Source organism: Nomascus leucogenys, chromosome 21 (genome assembly GCF_006542625.1).
Source record: "Nomascus leucogenys isolate Asia chromosome 21, Asia_NLE_v1, whole genome shotgun sequence".
In the NCBI taxonomy this organism is placed as follows: domain Eukaryota; kingdom Metazoa; phylum Chordata; class Mammalia; order Primates; family Hylobatidae; genus Nomascus; species Nomascus leucogenys.
In genome coordinates, this window is record NC_044401.1 from 55,072,951 (window position 1) to 55,096,538 (window position 23,588).

The following is a 23,588-nucleotide window of genomic DNA, read 5'->3' on the forward strand; positions in this document are numbered from 1 at the left end:
GTTTTTTGACAGAACTGTGTTGCCAAAGAAACCACAGCTGAATCTGATAAAAGCTGGAGATTATTTGACTCCTACAGCTCCACTCAAGTCCCCAAACCCACACCAGCAGGGGAAAGCCAAGGAGCCCTAAATAAAAGCACATTCTTTCCAGTTCCGTTTCAGATAAGGCCACAGAAAATAATGAACATGGAAGCTCCACTTCCCAGAAATCACAGAGGACCAGGTATCAGAGCAGTGTTTTTTTTGTTCGTTTTTGTTGAGACGGGGTCTTGCTCTGTCACCCAGGCTGAAGGGCAGTGGCTCGATCTCGGCTCACTGCAAGCTCCGCCTCCCGGGTTCAAGCCATTCTCCTGCCTCAGCCTCCCGAGTAGCTGGGACTGCAGGTGCCCGCCACTACGCCCGGCTAATTTTTTTTGTATTTTTAGTAGAGATGGGGGTTTCACCATATTAGCCAGGATGGTCTCGATCTCCTGACCTCGTGATCCGCCCACCTCGGCCTCCCAAAGTGCTAGGATTACAGGTGTGAGCCACCGCGCCTAGCCGAGCAGTGGTTGTTAAACCTCAAGGTGCATCAGAATCACCTGGGGAACTTAAGCCAGACTGCTGGGGCTCACCCCTAGAGTTTCCGAATCAACAGATGAGGTCAGGCCCAATAATTTGCGTTTCTGACAAGTTCCCAGGTGATACTGATGCTTAGGATGCTTTGAGAATCACAGATCACTGAGAACCAAAGGCTGCCAGATGGGCCAAGCAAAGAATTTACTCCTTTACCAGGGAATGGAGTTTTGGCCCGGCGCAGTGGCTCACGCTTGTAATCCCAGCACTTTGGGAGGCCGAGGCGGGCGGATCATGAGGTCAGGAGATCGAGACCATCCTGGCTAATGTGGTGAAACCCCCATCTCTACTAAAACTACAAAAAAATAAAAAATAAAATAGCTGGGCGTGTACAGCCGGGCGCCTGTAGTCCCAGCTACTCGCAAGGCTGAGGCAGGAGAATGGCATGAACCTGGGAGGCGGAGCTTGCAGTGAGCCGAGATCGCGCCACTGCACTCCTGCCTGGGCGACAGAGCAAGATTCCGTCTCAAAAAAAAAAAAAAAAAAACAGGGAAGGGAGTTTTACAATTGCTCCTCTGCCAGATTTGTTGACTGCTATAGACAAGTAACTACCTCGTGTTTCTCATCTCAAGTAGGAGTTTTTATTGTGGCTTCCTGTTCAAATTCCACCATTGAATTTGGGTGTGCTGGAGGAAGGGGATGCAGACAGCTTCTCTTTGGTTGAGAGGCCCTGGGTCACTGGGGCCATTAAAGAAGGCTACACATCACCCACACATACCAGACTTGCCCTAAAGGAAGTGACTGATTAGGCCCCCAGGCCTATCTCCCTTGTGGAAAGCAGATGTTTTATGCAGGTCAAGACAGGTGTATACAGATATCTGGGTGACCAAAATGGACGATGGCAGAAACTGCTAATTGTCCCTCCAATACTGATTTCCTCCTCTTCTAGAGTACTAGAAGCTTTAGTTGCACGTATAACCTTGCAACTAAAGATTACGTTTCCCAGCCTCCCTTGCAAGCAGGTGTGGTTCTGTGACCAGGTTCTGGCCAATAGCTTATGAGGGAAAGTAGGTGAGCAATTTCCTGATCACGTCCTTAAAAGAAGTGGAGTGTGCCCACCCTTTTCCTCTTTTTCTCTTCTTGCTGGCTGCGATGTGCATGTAGGGGCACAGAGGGGCCATCTCAGATGTGAGAAGTCTTGTGAACACACTGGCAGAACAGTAAAGAAGAAAGAGCCTGGGCCACAAAACCACGGAGCTGCCACATGAGCCCGGGGCAGCCTGGCAGTCACAGGAGAGGGAAATGAACGCCTGTCTTTTCTCAGCCACTGTGGTCTGCGCTTGTTTTACAGTAGTGAACCTGGAAGGCTAATAGAGGAGACCAAGACATGGATGGCTAAAAGAGGAAAAAGGGGCTGACTCTGGCCAGCAGATTTGCTAGGGCAAGGAATGGGTAGCTGCTTTCCGTTCTAAGCCTTCTGTACTGATTCATTCTAATTCTTTTTTTTTTTTTTTTTTTTTTTTTTGAGACGGAGTCTCGCTCTGCTGCCAGGCTGGAGTGCAATGGTGCCATCTTGGCTCACTGCAAGCTCCGCCTCCTGGGTTCCCACCATTCTCCTGCCTCAGCCTCACGAGTAGCTGGGACTACAGGCGCCTGCAAGCATGCCCGGCTAATTTTTGTTTGTTTGTTTGTTTGTTTGTTTTAGTAGAGGCAGGGTTTCACTGTGTTAGTCAGGATGGTCTCGATCTCCTGACCTTGTGATCTGCCCGCCTCTGCCTCCCAAAGTGTTGAGATTACAGGCTTGAGCCACTGCGCCCGGCCCATTCTAATTCTTAGAATATTCAGTGTTTGACAAATTAAATAACTATGGCCTTGGCAACTAAGGCTGAGGAAATATCAAGGAACAGAGACCCACAGAGCCAGCCCTCTACCCATTCAGACCAGGCAGCCACCGCAGTTCACAATTTCAAGAGACTGTGCAGGGATATGGCCCCCAGTGGGCCCCTATCGTACCACTGAGTTCAAGCATGGCCTTCAAAAGGCCACGGTCACATCCAGGCACATCCCCTGGAGAGGAAAGTCCCCCAGGAAGCCACTTCATGTCCAGGAATTTTGGTGTGTGGGGTTTTCAAGTACTGTTTTCTTCAAATTTATCGTTAACACCCTTTAAGAGGTGGTGGGCATCCAGCCAGGAGCGGTGGCTCACAGCTGTAATCCTAGCACTTTGGGAGGCCGAGGTGGACAGATCACGTGAGGCCAGGAGTTCAAGAATAGCCTGGCCAACATGGTGAAACCCCATCTCTATTAAAAATTCAAAAACTTAACCAGATGCAGTGGGGCACACCTATAATCCTAGCTACTCGGGAGGCTGAGGCAAGAGAACCACTTGAACTCCAGAAGCAGAGGTTGCAGTAAGCTGAGATCGCACTACTGCACTCCAGCCTCGGTGACAGAACGAGACTCCGTCTCAAAAAAAAAAAACAAATTAGTGGGCATCTGTTTGAACTACTATAGAGATAACAAAAAATTAAAATTAAAAAAATAAAGGGCCTGGCGCAGTGGCTCAGCCTGTAATCCCAGCACTTTGGGAGGCCGAGGCGGGCGGATCACCTGAGGTTAGGAGTTTGAGACCAGCCTGGCCAACATGGCGAAACCCCGTCTCTACTAAAAATACAAGGCTGGACGCGGTGGCTCATGCCTGTAATCCCAGCACTTTGGGAGGCCAAGGTGCGTGAATCACCTGAGGTCGGGAGTTCAAGACCAGCCTGACCAACGTGGAGAAACCCCATCTCTACTACAAAATTAGCTGGGCATGGTGGCGCATGCCTGTAATCCCAGCTACTCAGGAGGCTGAGGCAGGAGAATCACTTGAACCTGGGAGATGGAGTTTGCAGTGAGCTGAGATCACGCCATTGCACTGCAGCCTGGGCAATAAGAGTACAACTCTGTCTCAAAAAAAAAAAAAAAAAATTAGGCCAGGTATGGTGGAGCTTGCCTATAACCCCAGCTACTTGGGAAGCTGAGGCAGGAGAATCGCTTGAACTTGGGAGGTGGAGGTTGCAGTGAGCTGAGATCGCGCCATTGCACTCCAGCCTGGGCGACAGAGAAAGACTCCGTCTGAAAAAATTAATTAATTAATTAATTAAAGCAGTGGGCAGAGGTCAGGTTCTCAAACTGCCAGAGGCAGTGAGCAAGTTGATAACCAATCCTAAGCAAGTGAGTGCAAAGGCATGTTTAACTGATGTTAAACATTAAACAATTAGGGAAAGAGGCTCCGACCAGGTAGAATAAGAAATTTAAAATGCTTCTCTATATTCACTTCAAAAAAGTGACAAGAATTTACAGCACTTTTTTTCCTAGTGAGAAAAAAAGATACAGAAAGGGGAAGTGCCTTGCCTGAGAATTCAAACCAATAGTAAAACATGACCAGACCCCCATAACAGAAGAACAGCAGGGATTTTGTGGATGTGGAAACCAGCCTTAATCTCTCTTCCTCAGGCAATTTTGATCAGCAGGACTAGAAGAAAGAGGAGGTCTGGGGAACAAGAAAGGAGGGTAGAGGCGGTGAGAACAGGAGAGCACAGATCTTGAGTAAAATTCTAAGCAGAACAGAGGCCAACGGGCAAAAGCATCGCTAGTGTTTCCTGGACGCCCAAACACTGCACTCAGAGGCGACTGATGCAGCTGAAGTTCCCCTGTGGAAGCTAAACAGAGCGGCCAGGTGCAGTGGTGCACCCCTGTAATCCCAGCACTTTGGGTGGCCAAGGCAGGCAGATCACCTGCGGTCAGGAGTTCAAGACCAGCCTGGCCAACATGGTGAAACCCCATCCCTACTAAAAATGCAAAAATTAGCTGAGCATGGTGGTGGGTGCCTGTAATCCCAGCTACTCAGGAGGCTGATGCAGGAGAATTGCTTGAACCTGGGAGGCAGAGGTTGCAGTGAGCTGAGATCACATCACTACACTCCAGCCTGGGGGACAGAGCAGGACTCCATCTCGAAAAAAAAAAAAAAAAGAACTTAAGCACGATGGCTCTGGATCCAGGCTACCTAGGTGTGATCTTCACCCCTTGGCCATTCTTGGCCAGGTTCCTTGGGTGGAGAAGGGGCTCCTTTGAGCAGACCCTCGGGGGTTGCCAGCACCTCAAAAGCACTCAGTGTTCCCCTAAAAAGGCATCACACTGAGATGAGTGTATCTCTGGAAATTTCGCACTCTATGGTTTGTTGGCCTCACATTGCTAAGAAGCTGTGTGAGATTAGTCAACAGGTTTTGATGTCGATGGTGAGTGTCCAACAAGAGGCTGTGTCTCAAGCCCTGGTGCTTCTCTGCTTTCAGGCATCAGGACTCCCCCTGCAACGTCTAAGCCTGAGCTGCAGGAGCAATACCAGGGTCTGGAGCCAGCCCCACCCCACTGTCCTCCTCTCCAATGTGTACTTAGCTGGAACTCCCGCCCCTGCTCCTGACTACACTTAAGCTGGACAACAAGGGGGTCAAGAGGTCTGGGGCACAGGGAAGGAAGGGACTTGTCCAGAGCCACACAATCAAGGCTGAGCCTGAACTGAAACTCAGGCCCACCGCCCAGCACTGCACTGTGAAACCACCTGGCCTCTCTGGTGGGCCAGAATGAGGATCTGGCCTTCGGGGTGTCAACCTAAATAACAAACAAGGAGAGGCTTTCTACAAGAAAATGACGGGCCAGGCACGGTGGCTCACGCTTGTAATCCCAGCACCTTGGGAGGCCGAGGCGGGCAGATCACGAGGTCAGGAGATCCAGACCATCCTGGCTAACAGGTGAAACCCTGTCTCTAATTAAAATACAAAAAATTAGCCAGGTGTGGTGGCGGGTGCCTGTAGTCCCAGCTACTCGGGAGGCTGAGGCAGGAGAATGGCGTAAACCCGGGAGGCGGAGCTTGCAGTGAGCTGAGATCGTGCCACCGCACTCCAGCCTGGGCAACAGAGTGAGACTCCGTCTCAAAAAAAAAAAAAAAAAAAAAGAAAAGAAAAAAAGAAAATGATGTAGCTGGGCGCAGTGGCTCACACCTGTAATCCCAGCACTTTGGGAGGCCAAGGCCGGTGGATCACCTCAGGTCAGGAGTTCAGGACCAGCCTGGCCAATATGATGAAACCCCATCTCTACTAAAAATACAAAAATTAGCCAGGTGTGGTGGCAGGTGCCTGTAGTCCCAGCTACACGGGAGGCTGAAGGAAGAGAATCGCTTGAACCTGGGAGGCAGAGGTTGCAGTGAGCCGAGATTAAGCCACTGCACTCCAGCCTGGGTGACAGAGCAAGACTCCATCTTAAAAAAAAAAAAGAAAAGAAAAAAAAGAAAATGATGCTTACTCGGGAATGAGGCATCGGAATGAGAGTACACGTGCCATAGTAAACTAAGCATGTATCCAGGGAGGTTTTTCAAAGGAAAAGTGAAGAAGATTACATAACTGTTTTGAGATAACTATCCTTGAATAACAAGAGTGATTCCAGTCTCCAGGGTCGGATAGGCATTTGCTGGGCAGATGTCCTCGCAGAAGTATTTTTTGTGTGTGGTTACAATGGTCTTTATGCAAGGTTGTGGTTTTTGTAGAGTCTTCCGTGACAGTTATTGTTGTCGGGCATTTATGCATGACAGTCCTCCCTTCATGGCTTTCCCTAGTTCTATTTGTCAGGGTTATTTTTGAAACGGAGTCTCACTCTGTCACCCAGGCTGGATTGCAATGGTGCAATCTCCCCTCACTGCAACCTCTGCCTCCCAGGTTCAAGCAATTCTCCTGCCTCAGCCTCATGAGTAGCTGGGACTACAGGCGCCCAGCTAATTTTTTTGTATTTTTAGTAGAAACAGGGTTTCACCATGTTGGTCTGACTGGTTTCAAACTCCTGACCTCAAGTGATCTACCCGCCTCAGCCTCCCAAAGTGATAGGATTACAGGCGTGAGCTACCATGCCCAGCCAAGTGTTATTATTTTTTTTTTAACACAAAATCACTCCATGTTGATTCTGACAACTTTCGCAGGGGGAATGTAAGGAGAGGAACGGCTGCGGCTCAGGAGCACCGGGCAGGGAGGGGTTTCAGGTGGGTTCCAGGAATGGGGAGGCTGTGGCCTGGGAAGCTGACCCTGTCCACTCTGAGGAGGAAGGTGGGCTTAGGGAGGCGGCCAGCAGGAGTGGAGACAGAAGTCCAGGGGATGGGGAAGACTATGACTCAAGAGGAGCCACCACTATGCTGCTGGGGGCACACAGGGGAGTCAGGGTCCAGCCTGTGCAGAAGCAGGCCCAGCCGCGGTCCTGTGCTGGAACATCACTCCCACTGGTAGCCAGATCGCCCCATTCCCTACCCCAGACAGGAAGGCCTGGAAAGTTGCTTGGCAGCTGAAGGGAGGAGATGTTCTCGTTGCCCCACTGGCCTCCCCGTGACTGGTGTGGTCTGCCCCACGATGCCCCCAAAAGCCCAGCCTGGGCTGTAGCTCTAGATCTCTCCACCTGCAGGTCCACCACAGAATCCCCTGCTCTCCTGGTTTATCTCAGAGGGTGGTGTTCTCTAGGCCCCCACCATCAGGCCTTTGCTCCCAGTCCCTCCTCCTGGAAGCCCTCAATGATTCCAGAAGACCTGAGAGACAGGCAGGTGCTGAATCTGGTCTGATGGTCCAGCCAGGTGGTTCCCAGTTCAGGAACCCCCTGACAAGACAGCTCCTCCCCAGGTGTCTGGGGCTCCTACCACTGGCTCCTCAGGGCCCTTGCCCATGCTGGCCCCTCTCTCCTGAGCTCTTACCCAATGCGTCAATTCTTCCTATTCCTCCAGGTTCACATCCTCACACTGGCCTTCCTTGACCCCCTGTCCTAGGCGGCTCCCCTATCTGGTCACTGTATCCTGCCTGCCCATTTCTTTACTAGTTTTCCTATGCATTAACTGTCTCCTCACAAGACTGTGCCCTCATGAGGGCAGAGGACCTGTCACTTTGCCTGTGCTGTATTCCAGAACCTAGGGCAGCACCAGGCAGGTGCTCAGTTAAGTACCTGCAGAAGACTGGCTCCCTGCCCTACACTGAGGGGTTCTCTTTGGGGATGTGAGGAGGGGTGGGGGTAACCAGGCCCCCCATCCCCACTGCCTTCTGCTGAGCATCAGCTGAATATCAGGCACTTAACATTCTCCTCTTCAACTTCACAGCCACCCTTCAGGGTAGGGAGGTATTACCAGCTAAATATGTCCCCACCACACATGATCCTATTCTCCCAGAGGAGGGTAATTTGTTAATACTAAATATCAATCAACACTTAAAATGCAAAAACCTTCAACCCAGACATTCCAGTACTATAATAGAAAGCCATCCCATGGCTACACTTACATGTGTGCAAAACAGGCTCTATACATCTAAGTGTATCATGACACTATACAGAATAGAAAAATGGCCAGGCATGGTGGCTCACACCTGTAATCCCAGCACTTTGGGAGGCCAAGGTAGGCAGATCACCTGAGGTTGGGAGTTCGAGACCAGCCTGGCCAACATAGTGAAACCCTGTCTCTACTAAAAATACAAAAGTTGACTGGGCACAGTGGCTCACACCTATAATCCCAGCACTTTGGAAGGCCAAGGCGGGTGGATCATTTGAGGTCAGGAGTTTGAGACCAGCTTGGCCAACACAGTGAAACCCAATCTATACTAAAAATACAAAAATTAGCCGGGCATGGTGGTGGGTGCCTGTGGTCCCAGCTACTCAGGAAGCTGAGGCAGGAGAATCACTTGAACCCAGGAGGCAGAGGCTGCAGTGAGCCGAGATCTCACCACTGCACTCCAGCCTGGGCAACAGAGAGTGACTCCATATCAAAAAAAAAAAATTAGCTGGATGTGGTAGTGGGCACCTGTAATCACAGCTACTTGGGAGGCTGAGGCAGGAGAATCTCTTGAACATGGGAGGTGGAGGTTGTGGTGAGCCAAGATCGTGCCACTGCTCTCCAGCCTGGGAGACAGAGCGAAACTTCATCTCAAAAAAAAAAAAAGAACTGAAAAATGCTAGAAGGAACATAAACACATCTCAATAGGGGCAAACAAATCATAGAACATCTGTCAAAGGAATACAATGTAGCTATTAGAAAGAATGTGTCAATATGAAACAGTCCCCAAGGTCTATTGCTAGGTGAAAAAAAACTCACAACAATACATGATGTGCTACTAGCTGTATCAAAAGGGGGTTGCAGGCAGGGTGATGTGGCTCATGCCTGCAATCCCAGCACTTTGGGAGGCCAAGGCAGGAGGATCACTTGAGACCAGGAGTTCAACACCAGCCTCGATCTCTACAAAAAAATGAAAAATTAGGCATGGCGGCATGTGCGTATAGTCCTAATTACTCAGGAAGTTGAGGCAGGAGGACACTTGATCCCAGGACATCAAGGCTGCAGTGAGCTTTGATCACACTACTGCTCTCCAGCCTGGGCAGCAGAGCAAGACCCTGTCTCAAAAAAAAAGTTTTTTAAAAAGGGATTGCAGATATATAATACCCTTGCCCATTCAAAGAAAATTTCTAGTAAGACAAGCCAGAAATTTTTACCAATCATTACTTCTTGGGATGTAAATCATTACTTTCTTGGGAAAGGAGGCAATATGAATCATTTTTACTGCATGCTTTTTTGAATTTTTGTTACAGCTATTGGGGGTTTTTTAATTAATTAATGTATGTATTTTTGGAACAGATAGCCCAAATTTAAAAGGTATGAAAGAATTTACAGTAAAGTCTCCCTCCAATACTGTGTTCTCTGGAAGCCCAGTTCGTCTCCCCACAGGTAACCACTGTTACCAGTTTCTTTTTTTTTTTCTTTTGGAGAGAGTCTCACTCTGTCGCCCAGGCTGGAGTGCAGTGGTGCAATCTTGGCTCACTGCAACCTCCGCCTCCCAGGTTCAAGCAATTCTCCTGCCTCAGCCTCTCGAGTAGCTGGGATTACAGGCACAGGCCACCAAGCCCAGCTAATTTTGTATTTTTAGCAGAGACGGGTTTTCACCATGTTAGCCAGGCCAGTCTCGAACTCCTGACCTCAGGTGATCTGCCCACCTCGGCCTCCCAAAGTGCTGGGATTACAGGCATGAGCCACCGCATCTGGCCTGTTACCAGTTTCTTATGTGCATGGTAAACTCACTCATTAAATTCGTTTTTTAATTAAAAGAGGAAAAAAGTATTAAGGCCAGAGAGTGCAACTCACACAGACGGAAACTGCCCAGGGGCGTGATGGGCCCCACCCAAGGAGGGCCCTGAGTTACTCACAATTCAGGATGATCTGGGCAGCCCGGTAGAGCTCCAGGCGGCACAGGAGGTCCACAAGTTGCTGGACGGTGGCCTGCCGCATGCCCCACCACCACAGCAGCTCCCGCGTGATGCTCACACCCTGCACCCGCTCCATGGACTTGATCTTCCGCAGCTGGGTCAGGTCTGTGATCACGTAGGAGGCTGGAAGGGAGGGAGAGGACTCTGCTTAGAGTCAGAGAGGCAGTCCCTCCAGGAGAGGTCCCCACACTAGCCACTAGCTGGGCTTTTCCAGGACATCCTCCCCAACCACCCCCTCCACACTGGAAACACCATCATTAGCTGAGGTCCACAGGTGGCCCAAGTTACAACGCTGACTCTGCTGGACACCCATGGGGTCCAGGACATATGATTTAGGAGAAAGACCACGGGACAGGAGAGTCAAAGCCTTGAGCATTGGCTGCTGCTAAGCCTGCGGCAGTCACTGCGCCCGTGGGAGCCTCGGTGGGTACTAGCTCTGCCTGCCTCCCCTACTATAATGGAAGGTCCGTGTAGGCAGGGAGCTCTACCTGTTTGGTTCACTGTTACTTCCCCAGAATTAAGAATAGTGCCTGGTTCAGAGTGGAGGTGGGGCCAGGATGAGGGTGAGTCAGGTGAGGCACCTAGGGAAGAAAAACGCAGGAGGCGCTCATCTTCAGGTGGCACCGCAGGACCCTGAGCATCAGCACCTCCTTACATTTTGCCCCGGGCATCTCATTCCTCTCAGCTAAGTCCCAGTCCTGGTCAGGGGAACTCAACAAGTGTATGAGGCCAGGTGCAGCGGCTCACACCTGTAATTCCAATACTTTAGGAGTCCAAGGAGGGATTGCTGGAGCTCAGGAGTTCAAGACCAGCCTGGGCAACATAGCGAGACCCTGTCTCTACAAAAAATAAATAAAGTAGGCCGGGCGTGGTGGCTCACACCTGTAATCCCAGCACTTTGGGAGGCCGAGGCAGGCGGATCACAAGGTCAGGAGATCGAGACCATCCTGGCTAACACGGTGAAACCCTGTCTCTACTAAAAATAGAAAAATTAGCCGGGCGTGGTGGCGGGCGCCTGTAGTCCCAGCTACTCGGGAGGCTGAGGCAAGAGAATGGCGTGAACCCGGGAGGCGGAGCTTGCAGTGGGCCGGGATCACGCCACTGCACTCCAGCCTGGGCGACAGAGCGAGACTCCGTCTCAAAAAAATAAATAAATAAATAAGTAAGACCCTGTCTCCACAAAAAATAAACAAAGTAGGCCAGGCGCGGTGGCTTACGCCTGTAATCCCAGCACTTTGGAAGGCCAAGGCGGGCAGATTACAAGGTCAGGAGATCGAGACCATCCTGACTAACACAGTGAAACCTCGTCTCTACTAAAAATACAAAAAAATTAGCCAGGCGTGGTGGCATGCGCCTGTAGTCCCAGCTACTTGGGAGGCTGAGGCAGGAGAATGGCATGAACCTGGGAGGCGGAGCTTGCAATGAGCCAAGATCACGCCACTGCACTCCAGCCTGGGAGACAGAGCGAGACTCTGTCTAAAAATAAATAAATAAATAAATAAACAAAGTAGCCAGGCATGGTGGCATGCATCTGTAGTCCTAGCTACTCAGGAGGCTGAGATGGGAGGATCACTTGAGCCCAGGAGTTGGAGGCTGCAGCAAGCCATGATGATGTCACTGCACTCCAGCCTGGGCAACACAGCAAGACCTTGTCTCCAAAAACAACAACAACAAAAAAGATATGCTAAGTGAATGATTGAATGAAAACACACACATATACCACATTGTCTTCAGAGAACTGTTATAAGGATCAAGAGAGCCATGGATACAAAAATACTTTGCCAGTTCTGAAGTACAGGACAAAACTTGCAGGGAGCTACCACTAGTAACAATTAAAATAATGCATTCTTTCTTGCGGTGTGTTACCATAAAATTGATGGTTGTTCACCAAAAAAAAAACAACATGGACAATACAGGGGGAAAAGTTACACAGCATCTCACCACCCTCCTAAGGCCATTAGGGTACTTCCCCTTTCCAAAAATCACCCCCTCTACATAGATGTGTCTTTGGAAGTAGTTGTTGCCACACTACAGGTAAGATTTTGTATCTTTTTTTTTTTTTTTTTTTGAGACGGAGTCTCCCTCTGTCACCCAGGCTGGAGTGCAGTGGTGCGATCTCAGCTCACTGCAAGCTCCACCTCCCGGGTTCAGGCCATTCTCTTGCCTCAGCCTCCCGAATGGCTGGGACTACAGGCACCCACCACCACACCCAGCTAATTTTTTTTGTATTTTTAGTAGAGACGAGGTTTCACCGCGTTAGCCAGGACGGTCTCAATCTTCTGACCTTGTGATCTGCCTGCCTCGGCCTCCCAAAGTACTGGGATTACAGGCGTGAGCCACCATGCCCAGCCGATTTTTTATCTTTTCTTAAGAGATGGGGTCTCACTATGTTGCCCAGGCTGGTCTTGCACTCCTCACCTCAAGCAATCTTCCCACCTCAGCCTCTTAAAGTGCTGGGATTGCAGGTGTGAGCCACCGTGCCTCACCTGAGATTCTGCATCCTGGTCTTATTTATTAACATTATACCACAGGGACTGGGCACAGTGGCTCATGCCTGTAATCCTAGCACTTTGGGCGGCCGAGGCAGGTGGATCACCTGAGGTCAGGAGTTCGATACCAGCCTGGCCAACATGGTGAAACCCCGTCTCTACTAAAAATACAAAAATTAGCCAGGTGTGGTAACAGACGCCTGTAATCTCCCAGCTACTCAGGAGGCTGAGATAGGAGAAATCACTTGAACCTAGGAGGTGGAGGTTGCAGTGAGCTGAGATCGTGCCACTGCACTCCAGCCTGAGCGACAGAGTAAGACTGAGTCTCAAAAACATAAAAATTAAAAATAAATAAAAATTAAAAATTCTTTTTTTTTTTTGAGACAGGATGTCACTCTGTTGCCCAGGTGGCATGAGTGCAGTGGTGCAAACATGGATCACCACAGCCTTGGCCTCCCAGGCTCAAGCAATCCTCCCACCTCAGCCTCCCCAGCAGCTCGGACGACAGACACACCACCATCCCTGGCTAATTTTTTTTTTTTTTTTTGGTACAGGCGTGAACCACTGTGCCTGGCCCATAAATGGATTTTTATGACCAGTATTCCACTGAGTTTACTGAAGTGAGAAAGGCATTTTTTTTTAAAACTAGGAGTACTCAGCCGGGTGCAGTGGCTCCTGCCAGTAATCCCAGCACTTTGGGAGGCTAAGGTGGGCGGATCACCTAAGTTCAGGAGCTCAAGACCAGCCCGGCCAACATGGTGAAATCCCATCTCCACTAAAAATACAAAAATTAGCCAAGCGTGGTGGTGCCCACTTGTAGTCCCAGCTACGCAGAAGGCTGAGGCAGGAGAATCACTTGAACCCGGGAGGCAGAGGTTGCAGTGAGCCGAGATCGCGCTACTGCACTCCAGCCTGGGCAACAGAGCGAGACTCCATCTCAAAAAAATAAAAAAATAAAAAAAAAAGAAAATATAAACATAGATGGGCCGAGTAGAAGAATGAAAGGCAAGAGATGAAGCCCAGGACCACATAACAAAGACCCTCAAGCAAATGCCCAGCTTTGGAGTTTGGACTTGATCCTAAGAGTTACAAGGGACCACAGAAGATTTCAGAGCCAGTGAGTGCTGCGACCAGATTGCACAATCCCCTACCCTTTGGACAAAATGGGCTGGTGACAGCCTCCTGCACACAGAAAGCCTCCAGGAGAAGTGCCCCGTTAGGATGGGAAGTTCCTAAATTGCTATGTTAGTCACTGGAAACCCCAGGCCAGATTGCTGGTCAGTGGGAAGTGATGTCAGCTGGGTCAGGGGCTGCTTCTAGCAATACAGAGAAGAGAATGGATGGAAAAGGAAGGACCATCTCCCTCCACGAAGCATTGGTCATCCACACACTCTCCCATCTTGGGAGGCAGCATGACGTAATGGGAAAACAGAAGCCCAGGGCCACCCCTGGTGGCTGGTGGCAGCAGGAACTCAGCCACAGCCTGACTCTCTGTGGGCTGAACTTTCCTTACTCGTGATGGTAATACAAGAGAAACAGGAATTAAACTCTAAGGTGCCTTCCAGCTTAGACATTTTTGTTCCATGACAGTGCCATATCTTAAGGTGTTGACCAATCAGCATTTAACCAGACCCTTTATTTATTTTATTTAGTTTTTTTCAGACGGAGTCTTGCTCTGTTGCCCAGGCTGGAGTGCAGTGGTGTGATCTCAATTCACTGCAGCCTATGCCTCCCAGGTTCAAGCAATTCTCCTGCCTCAGCCTCCCAAGTAGCTGGGGCTACAGGGCATGTGCCACCACTCTCAGCTAATTTTTTGTATTTTTAGTAGAGATGGGGTTTCACCATCTTGGCCAGGCTGGTGTCAAACTCCTGAGCTCAAGTGATCCGCCCTCCTTGGCTTCCCAAAGAGCTGGGAACACAGGCGTCAGCCACTGTACCCAGTCTCAACCAGACCCTTTAGAGTTGGGACATGATAGAGATCTTGAGGGGATGAGTCACTACCAAGGCCTTCTGCTAAGTCTGCAGCTTTTTTCTCAGCATGGACAGGTAATACCTGGTCATTGCAGAACATTTGGGAAACAAGAAAATGAAAGTCCCCATGATCATCCCACTTGGAGGACTCCAAGGACACCACCAGTTATATTTTGGTGTCTAATCTTCCAGACTTTTTCTACAGATATGAAAACATGTGCGAAAATCAACAGGACAGTAGTGGTGGTTCAGAGGCCAGATATTGGGATTCGGGGCCTGGGTTCAAATCCTGTCTCTGCTGCTTACTTTCTGTGTTTTTGGGGAAGGTGTTCATCTCTCCCTGAGCCTCAGTTTCCTCATCTGTCAAACAAGGATAACAGCAGCACCTGCCTCAGAGATTGTTGCAAGGATTAGATGAGTTATATGTACAGAAGCACTCAGAACAGTGCTTGACACACAATAAACATGATATAAGTATTAGCTGTAAGTGTTAAACTATCTACACTCTATGAAAACCTGTTTTCCATAGAGTTTGGCCAGGTGCAGTGGCTCATGCCTGTAATCCCAGCACTTTGGGAGTCCAAGGCAAGCAGATCACAAGGTCAGGAATTTGAGACCAGCCTGGCCGACATGACAAAACCCCATCTCTACTTTTTTTTTTTTTTTTTGAGACAGAGTCTCGCTCTGTTGCCCAGGCTGGAGTGCAGTGGCGTGATCTTGGCTCACCACAACCTCCACCTCCTGGGTTCAGGCGATTCTCCTACCTCAGCTTCCCGAATAGCTGGGACTACAGGCATGCGCCACCATGCCCGGCTAATTTTTGTATTTTTGTTAGAGACGGAGTTTCACTATGTTGGCCAGGCTGGTCTCAAACTCCTGACCTCGTGATCCACCCACCTCGGCCTCCCAAAGTGCTGGGATTACAGGCGTGAGCCACCGCTCCCGGCCTTTTTTTGTTTGTGAGACAGAGTTTTACTCTTGTGCCCAGGCTGGAGTGCAATGGCACATCTCAGCTCACTGCAACCTCCACCTCCCAGGTTCCAGCGATTCTCCTGCCTCAGCCTCCCGAGTAGCTGGGATTACAGGCGAGTGCCATCACACCTGGCTAATTTTTTGTTTCTTTGTTTGTTTTTTTGAGACGGAGTCTCGCTCTGTCGCCCAGGCTACAGTACAGTGGTGTGATCTCTGCTCACTGCAAGCTCCGCCTCCCAGGTTCATGCCATTCTCCTGCCTCAGCCTCCTGAGTAGCTAGGACTACAGGTGCCTGCCACCATGCCCAGCTAATTTTCTTTTTAGTAGAGACAGGGTTTCACTGTGTTAGCCAGGATGGTCTCGATCTCCTGACCTCATGATCCACCCACATCAGCCTCCCAAAGTGCTGGGATTACAGGCGTGAGCCACCGCGCCTGGCCAATTTTCATATTTTTAGTAGGGACAGAGTTTCACCATATTGGTCAGGCTGGTTTCGAACTCCTGACCTCATGATCCTCCCACCTTGGCCTCCCAAAGTGCTGAGATTACAGCCGTGAGCCACCGCGCCCAGCCCATCTCTACTAAAAATGCAAAAACTAGCAGAGTGTGGTGGCATGCGCCTGTAGTCCCAGCTACTCTGGAGGCTGAGGCAGGAGAATCACTTGAACCCAGGAGGCTGAGGTTGCAGTGAGCCGAGATTGCATCATTGGACTCCAGCCTGGGCAACAAGTGAGACTCCATCTCAAAAAAAAAAAAAAAGGCCGGGTGCAGTGGCTCACGCCTGTAATCCAAACACTTTGGGAGGCTGAGGCAGGCGGATCACGAGGCTGGTCTCAAACTCTTGGCTTCAATAAATTTTCCCACCTCAGCCTCCCAAAGTGTTGAAATTAGAGGCGTGAGCCACTGCACCTGGCCTGAAAATGTTTTTATCCCTGATGGTTAACAGTACAGGGACTATCACTCTTAAGTTCCTGAATCCTGCAGGAGTTCACCCGAGGCAGTAGAAAACCTTCCCTATCTTCAAAGTCCTCCACAGCAGGGATGGCACAGCCTCCTGAAATGACCCATCTTAGAATCAAATGCCCATACCCCTCCCTGGGTGGGGGATGAGGAAAGCCCTAACTTGACCCTTTACAATGAGCTGAGTCTCCTAAGCCTCTCAGCAACTCTGTGAGGGTGCTTCATGGATGAGGAAACTAAGGCTCAGAGAGAGATAGTCACCTGCCTGATGTCACACCGCTGGGCGGGGGCAAAGCAGGGCTGTGCACAAAGGCTGGCACACGCATGAGTTAACGAGACGGGGAGCAGTCACACACAGAAGAGCCCCTGCACCGAGCCCCTCTGCACACAACTGGGGCTGAAGCTGTAGGAAATCCATTTTACACAGGCTCAGGCAAAGCCCAACAGAGGCAGCTGCCATCACAGAGACAAGAACTAGGGGTGGTCGGATTATCTGCCAACAAGCGTCGGATCTGAAAGAGTGTGGCTGTCTGGCTGCGGGATCTTCTGAATCACTTTAGCATTCTCACTACACTCTCCCAGTACCACCATCAGCTCCGAGGGACTGTCTTCTTTCTAAAATGACCCACAGGAAGCCAAGAATTTTTAGGACTGAAGGGACAATCACAGTCACTCATTCATTCAGCTGAAGAGGGAACTGGAGCACTGGGACTGGGCGAGGAGCAGTGGGCTGGGGGCACGGCTGGCTCTGATCCAATGTAGGAAGTGGGCTGACCAAAGGCTCCAGGCCAGCTCCAATGGGTAAGAGTGGGCAGCCCGCATCCTCACCACACCAAGGCCTGGCAGCTCATCATTCACTCTGGCACCTGCCCTCTAGCCAGGCACTGTCCCAGGCTCTGGGAATACAGCAGTGAAAAACTAGACAGGTAAGGCCCCTGCCCGCACGGTGCTTACACTCCATAGGGAGAGACAGGTGGAAACAATTAAGGAACAAGGCGACATCAAAGGCTGTGAAGTGGAATGAGGGAAATGAAACACGGTGATGGGCTAGAGAGGAACAGGGTCAGGAAAGTCCTCTTGATTTCAAAGAGGGCCACAGGAGCTTACCTGAAGGACTATGACAGACAGAATAATACCCTTGGAAAACATCCACATCCTAAGCCCTGAGACCTGTGAATATGGTGCCTTACATAGCAAAAGGGACTTTGCAGATTAGATTAAATTAAGGATTCTGAGATGAGATTATCCTGGATTCTCTGGGTCTGGCCAAGGTAATTACCAGGGTCCCTGTAAGGCAGAGGCCAGAACATCAGATTCAGAGACAAGGTGATGGTAGAAGCAGAGGTCACAGAGACAGATGTGATGATATACACCCGTGGCCTTGATGATGGAGGAAGGGGCCACAGTTCCCAAAATTAATACTTTTATAATTTCTTACGTCTGTCTTTACTGCAATCTCTGAACATAAATTGTGAAGATTTCACAGACATTTATACTCTTATAATTTCCTATGCCTGTCTTTAATCTCTTAATCCCGTCATCTTCATAAGCTGAGGATGTATGTCACCTCAGGACCCTGTGATGATTGCATTAACTGTATAAATTGCTTGTAAAACATGTGTGTTTGAAAAATGTGAAATCTGATTGTAAAACATGGGTGTTTATTTTTATTTATTTATTTTTTTTTTTTTTTGAGACAGAGTCTCGCTCTGTCACCCAGGCTGGAGTGCAGTGGCGCGATCTCGGCTCACTGCAAGCTCCGCCTCCCGGGTTCACGCCATTCTCCTGCCTCAGCCTCTCCGAGTAGCTGGGACTACAGGCCCCTGCCACCACGCCCAGCTAATTTTTTTGTATTTTTAGTAGAGACGGGGTTTCACCGTGGTCTCGATCTCCTGACCTTGTGATCTGCCCACCTCGGCCTCCGAAAGTGCTGGGATTACAAGTGTGAGCCACCGTGCCTGGCCTGGGTGTTTAAACAATATGAAATCAGGGCACCCTGAAAAAGAACAGAATAACAGTGATGTTCAGGGAACAAGGGAAGATAACCATAAGGTCTGACTGCCTGCGGGGTCGGGCAGGATAGAGCCATATTTTTCTTCTCACAGACAGCCTACAGACAGACGTGTGAGTAGGAGAAATATCACTGAATTCTTTTCCCAGCAAGGAATATTAATAATTGATAACCCTGGGGAAGGAATGCATTCCCAGGGGTAGGTCTATAAATGGCCGCTCTAGGAATGTCTGTCTTATGCGGTTGACACAAGGGATGAAATACGCCCTGGTCTCCTACAGTGCCCTCAGGCTTACTAGGATTGGGAAATTCCAGCGTGGTGAATTCTAGCCAGACGGGTTGTCTGCTCTCAAACCCTGTTTCCTGTTAAGATGTTTATCAAGACAATGCATGCCCAGTGGGACATGGACCTTCATCAGTAATTCTAATTTCACCTTTGCCTTGTGATCTTTTATTGCCCTTTGAAGCATGTGATCTCTGTGACCTACTCCCTATTTGTACACCCCTCCCCTTTTGAAATCCCTAATAAAAACTTGCTGGTTTTGCGGCTTGGGGTTGCCATCACGGTTCTAATGGCACCCCCAGAGGCCCAGATGTAAAATTTCTCTCTTTGTACTCTTTCTCTTTATTTCTCAGACCGGCTGACACTTAGGGAAAATAGAAAAGAACCTACGTTGGAATATTGGGGGCTGGTTCCCCTGATATTGTAGTAATCTATAACTGCAACAGGAGGAAACTAATAGACTAGAAAGCTAGCCCCGGGTAACACAGGGGGAAGAACGTCCCAGGCAGAAGCAACAGCACCTGCAAAGACCCTGTGTCTGGCCCAGGGAGGTCAGTGTGGCTGGAGCAGGGGAGTGACAGTGGGTGTGGAAGAAGAGGAGGTCAGAGAGGCCAGCACTGAGCAGATGTGTCAGAGCCGACATGCCTGGTGAGGTGTTCAGATCATATCCATCCCAGTGGCAAGCCTCGCAGAGGTATTCTCCAAAGAAGATGTGCAAATGGCCAACAAGCACAGGAAAAGATGCTCCACAGCATTAGTCATTAGGGAAATGCAAATCAAACCACAGTAAGATGCCATTTCACACTGGCTCAGGTGGCTACTGTCAAAAAGGCAACAATAAGGCCAGACATGGCGCTCACGCCTGTAATCCCAGCATTTTGGGAGGCTGGGGCGGGCAGATCACCTGAGGTTAGGAGTTTGAGACCAGCCTGGCCAACATGGTGAAACCCTGTTTCTACTAAGGATACAAAAATTAGTCAGGCACAGTGGTGCACGCCTGTAATCCCAACTACTTCGGAGGCTGAGGCATGAGAATCACTTGAACCCAGGAGGCTAAGGTTGCAGCGAGCCGAGATCATGCCACTGCACTCCAGCCTTGGCGACAGAGCGAGACTCTGTCTCAAAAAAAAATTTAAAAAAGAAAAAAATAACACATGTTGACAAGGATATGGAGAAATGGTCATCCTCATACACTGGTGGTTCAGCCGCTTTAGAAAACATCTGGTAGCTCCTCAAATAGTTAAACATAAAGCCAGATGCGGTGGCTCACACCTGTAATCCCAGCAATTTGGGAAGCCGAGAGGGGCAGATCGCTTGAGCTCCAGAGTTCAAGATCAGCCTGGGTAACATGGTGAAACCAGTCTCTACAAAAAATACAAGTTAGCTGGGCGCAGCAGTGCACACCTGTAGTCCAGCCACTCAGGAGACAGGAAGATCGCTTGAGCCCAGGAGGTTGGGGCTGCAGTGAGCTACATTTGCACCACTGCACAAAACCTTGTATGTGAGTGTTCACAGCAGCACTATTCATAATGGCCCAAAAGTGAAAGGAACCCAATGCCCAACAACTGATAAATGAATAAAATGTAGTATATCCATACCATGGAACATTATCCTACAATAAAAAGAAACTGGCCAGGTGCAGTGGCTCACGCCTGTAATCCCAGCACTTTGGGAGGCTGAGGTAGGCGGATTACACAGTCAGGAGATCGAGACCATCCTGGCTAACACAGAGAAACCCCATCTCTACTAAAAATACAAAAAAATTAGCCGAGCATGCTGGCAGGTGCCTGTAGTCCAAGCTGCTAGGGAGGCTGAGGCAGGAGAATGGCGTGAACCTGGAAGGTGGAGCTTGCAGTGAGCCAAGATTGCGCCACTGCACTCCAGCCTGGGTGACAAAGCGAGACTCCATCTCAAAAAAAAAAAAAAGAAACTAAGTACTGACGCGTGCTACAACATGGACGAACCTTATGCTAGCTGAAACAAGTCAGTCACAGAGCACTATATATTATATGATTCCATTTATATGAAATGTCCAGAATAGGCAATGTCTAAAACTCAGGAAAATGGAAGGAGGGGATTGGAAGTTAAGGGGTACAGTTTCTTCTTGGGGTAATTTAAATGTGCTAAGATTGATTGTGAAGAGGGATACACAGCCCTGTGAATATACTAAATGCCACTAAATTGTACTCCTCAAACAGGTGGATTGTATGGTATGTGAATATCTCAGTAAAGCTTTTTTTTTTTTTTTAAAGTCATAGGTATGCCTTCTAATTGAATTTCCTAGAAACAGAAGTTGTTCTGGCATTTGTAACTGAGGGCTGGGCCAATGTGGAAAAAATGAGAGGAAGTCTCACACAAAGTTTGTCCACTGCCCAGGAAACATTCAAAGTAGTGAAGCCAGGTCCAGGTGCAGTGACTCACACCTGTAATCCCAGCACTTTGGGAGGCCAAGGCAGGCAAATCACCTGAGGTCAGGAGTTCGAGACCAGCCTGGCCAACATGGTGAAACCCCATCTCTACTAAAAACATAAAAATTAGTGGGCATGGGTCAGGCGCAGTGGCTCAGGTCTGTAATCCCAGCACTTTGGGAGACCAAGGCAGGTGGATCACGAGGTCAGGAGATCAAGACCATCCTGGTTAACACGGTGAAACCCCGTCTCTACTAAAAATACAAAAAATTAGCCAGGCACAGTGGCGGGCGCCTATAGTCCCAGCTACTCGGGGGGCTGAGGCAGGAGAATGGTGTGAACCTGGGAGGCGGAGCTTGCAGTGAGCTGAGATTGCGCCACTGCACTCTGGACTGGGCGAAAGAGCGAGACCCCGTCTCAAAAAAAAAAAAAAAAAAAAATTAGTGGGCATGGTGGCACATGCCTGTAATCCCAGCTACTTGGGAGGCTGAGGCAGGAGAATCACTTGACTCCAAGAGGCGGAAGCTGCAGTGAGCTGAGATCACGCCACTGCATTCCAGCCTGGGCCACAGAAAGAGACTGTCTCAAAAAAATAAAAATGAAAAGAGAATATTACAACTTATGACTTATAAGAATATTTAACACTTAGGTGTCAGTGCTTTTGTACAGTATTTTCATTGCTCACAACTTTATGAAGAAGCTGTAATTATCATCTCCAGTTTACATACAGATTCAGAAGCTGAGGCTCAGAGAGGTTAACAAACTGGCCCTAAGTCATACAGCAAGAGCCTGGAATGCAGATCTCCACTTGGAAAGCAGAGACAACAGGCAAGCGGCCTCCCAGCAGAGTCCATGGCCCTCTCCAAAAGTCATCCATCAGGCACCAACAAACAAAACATATGGAGGCTGCCTGAGTGCCTTCCCACAGAATTATCTAGAACTCTGCACCTTGCAATAGAGTGAAAGTAAGTGCTTGTGCTTAGGCCCCATTATACACACTGAACCTATTAGGACACATCTGATCTCAAAACAGGTTGATAGTCATAAATACTGTGATCAAAAAAAATGTATACTAAAAGTAAATATTTGATTTTAAAACTATAATGGTAAAGTACATTTAATCACAAATATGATAAATAGGCTGGGCGCAGTGGCTCACGCCTGTAATCCCAGCACTTTGGGAGGCCGAAGCAGGTGGATCATCTGAGATCAAGAGTTCAAGAGGCCGGGCACGGTGGCTCACACCTGTAATCCAAGCACTTTGGGAGACCGAGGCGGGCGGATCACAAGGTCAGGAGATCCAGACCATCCTGGCTAACACGGTGAAACCCCGTCTCTACTAAAAATACAAAGTTAGCCGGGCGTGGTGGCGGGCGCCTGTAGTCCCAGCTACTCAGGAGGCTGAGGCAGGAGAATGGCGTAAACCCGGGAGGCAGAGGTTGCAATGAGCCGAGATCGCGCCACTGCACTCCAGCCTGGGCGACAGAGTGAGACTCTGTCTCAGAAAAAAAAAAGAAATAGTTCGAGACCAGCCTGGCCAACATGGTGAAACCCCGTCTCTACTAAAAATACAAAAAATTAGCCAGGGTGGTAGCAGGCGCCTGTAATCCCAGTTACTCGGGAGGCTGAGGCAGGAGAATAGCTAGAATCCCAGAGGTGGAGGTTGCAGTGAGCCGAGATCGTGCCATTGCACTCCAGCGTGGGCAACAACAGTGAAACTCCGTTTCAAAAAAAAAAAAAAAAAAATATATATATATATATATATATAAAATAATAGATCTTTCTAATATACACTAAAACTAAACACACACACACACACACACACACACACCCCCCCAAGGAGTGACAGCACCGTGGATCCCTGAGAGTCCCTCTGCGCCTCGGCCGCCAAGCCCCCCGCGCACTTGCCCGCGCTGTCTGCAGAACAGGGTCGAGGCTCGCACTTCGCAGGCCGTTGTGGGCTGGATGAGAGGCCACCCGTGGCCGTCACCGAGCCAGCAGCGGTGACAGGAGGGCCCCCCGCACCCACCGTTCTCTGGACTCAGAGCGCAGTGCCGGCGGCCCCTGCTCGTCGACAGAGCTCCCGACAGACGTCCTCAGAGAACACGCGGCACCTTCAGGTGACGGGCCGAGGTCCGCGGCGGACCCGGTCCAGGAGGCTCAGCTCGCACGCACTCAGATCGGGACCCGCTGAACCCGGGTGCCCGAGGGAGCTTGGAGGCCGGCTCCAGGCGGGATCGCTGGGGGCTCCGGTCGCCCTGGTCCCCTCCCCGCCCCGGGCCGCACTCACCGAACTCCATCCAGTCCCACTCGCTGAGCGCGTCCATGTTGCGGCACAGGTCGTCCAGCACCCAGGAGGGCAGCTGGTAGATGTAGCAGGCCATGGCAAGCTACGGGGCCGGCTCCGGCGCGGGACAACTGGGTCGGACACCGCGGGCTGGGGCTTCTCTAGCCAGGGGCGGACCGGCGGGGAAGTGGGCGGGGCGGGAGGACACCAGCGTCCCCAGCGGCCACGGGCGGCACGACGGCCCCGCCGGCTCCACCCCAGCGCCGGCCAGAGGATTGGCACTAAGGGGGGAAATTGAGGCCCTGGGGGGAGGAGGCCACACAGGAATTCTGCCGCAGTGGCAGGC

General features: G+C 50.0%; 1 protein-coding gene across 1 annotated transcript in view; it reads right to left on the reverse strand.

The window, feature by feature from the left end:
- The window catches only part of IRAK2 (interleukin 1 receptor associated kinase 2), an 80,855-nt gene extending 57,483 nt beyond the window's left edge, over positions 1-23,372 (reverse strand). Inside the window, exons 1-2 of the mRNA XM_030801644.1 lie at positions 23,246-23,372; positions 9,802-9,984 (exon numbers count right to left, since the gene is read on the reverse strand). Coding sequence (XP_030657504.1) covers positions 9,802-9,984; positions 23,246-23,339 — 277 coding nt within the window. The 5' untranslated portion in view covers positions 23,340-23,372. The remainder of the gene's footprint in view (positions 1-9,801; positions 9,985-23,245) is intronic.
- Positions 23,373-23,588: the final 216 nt, after the last annotated feature.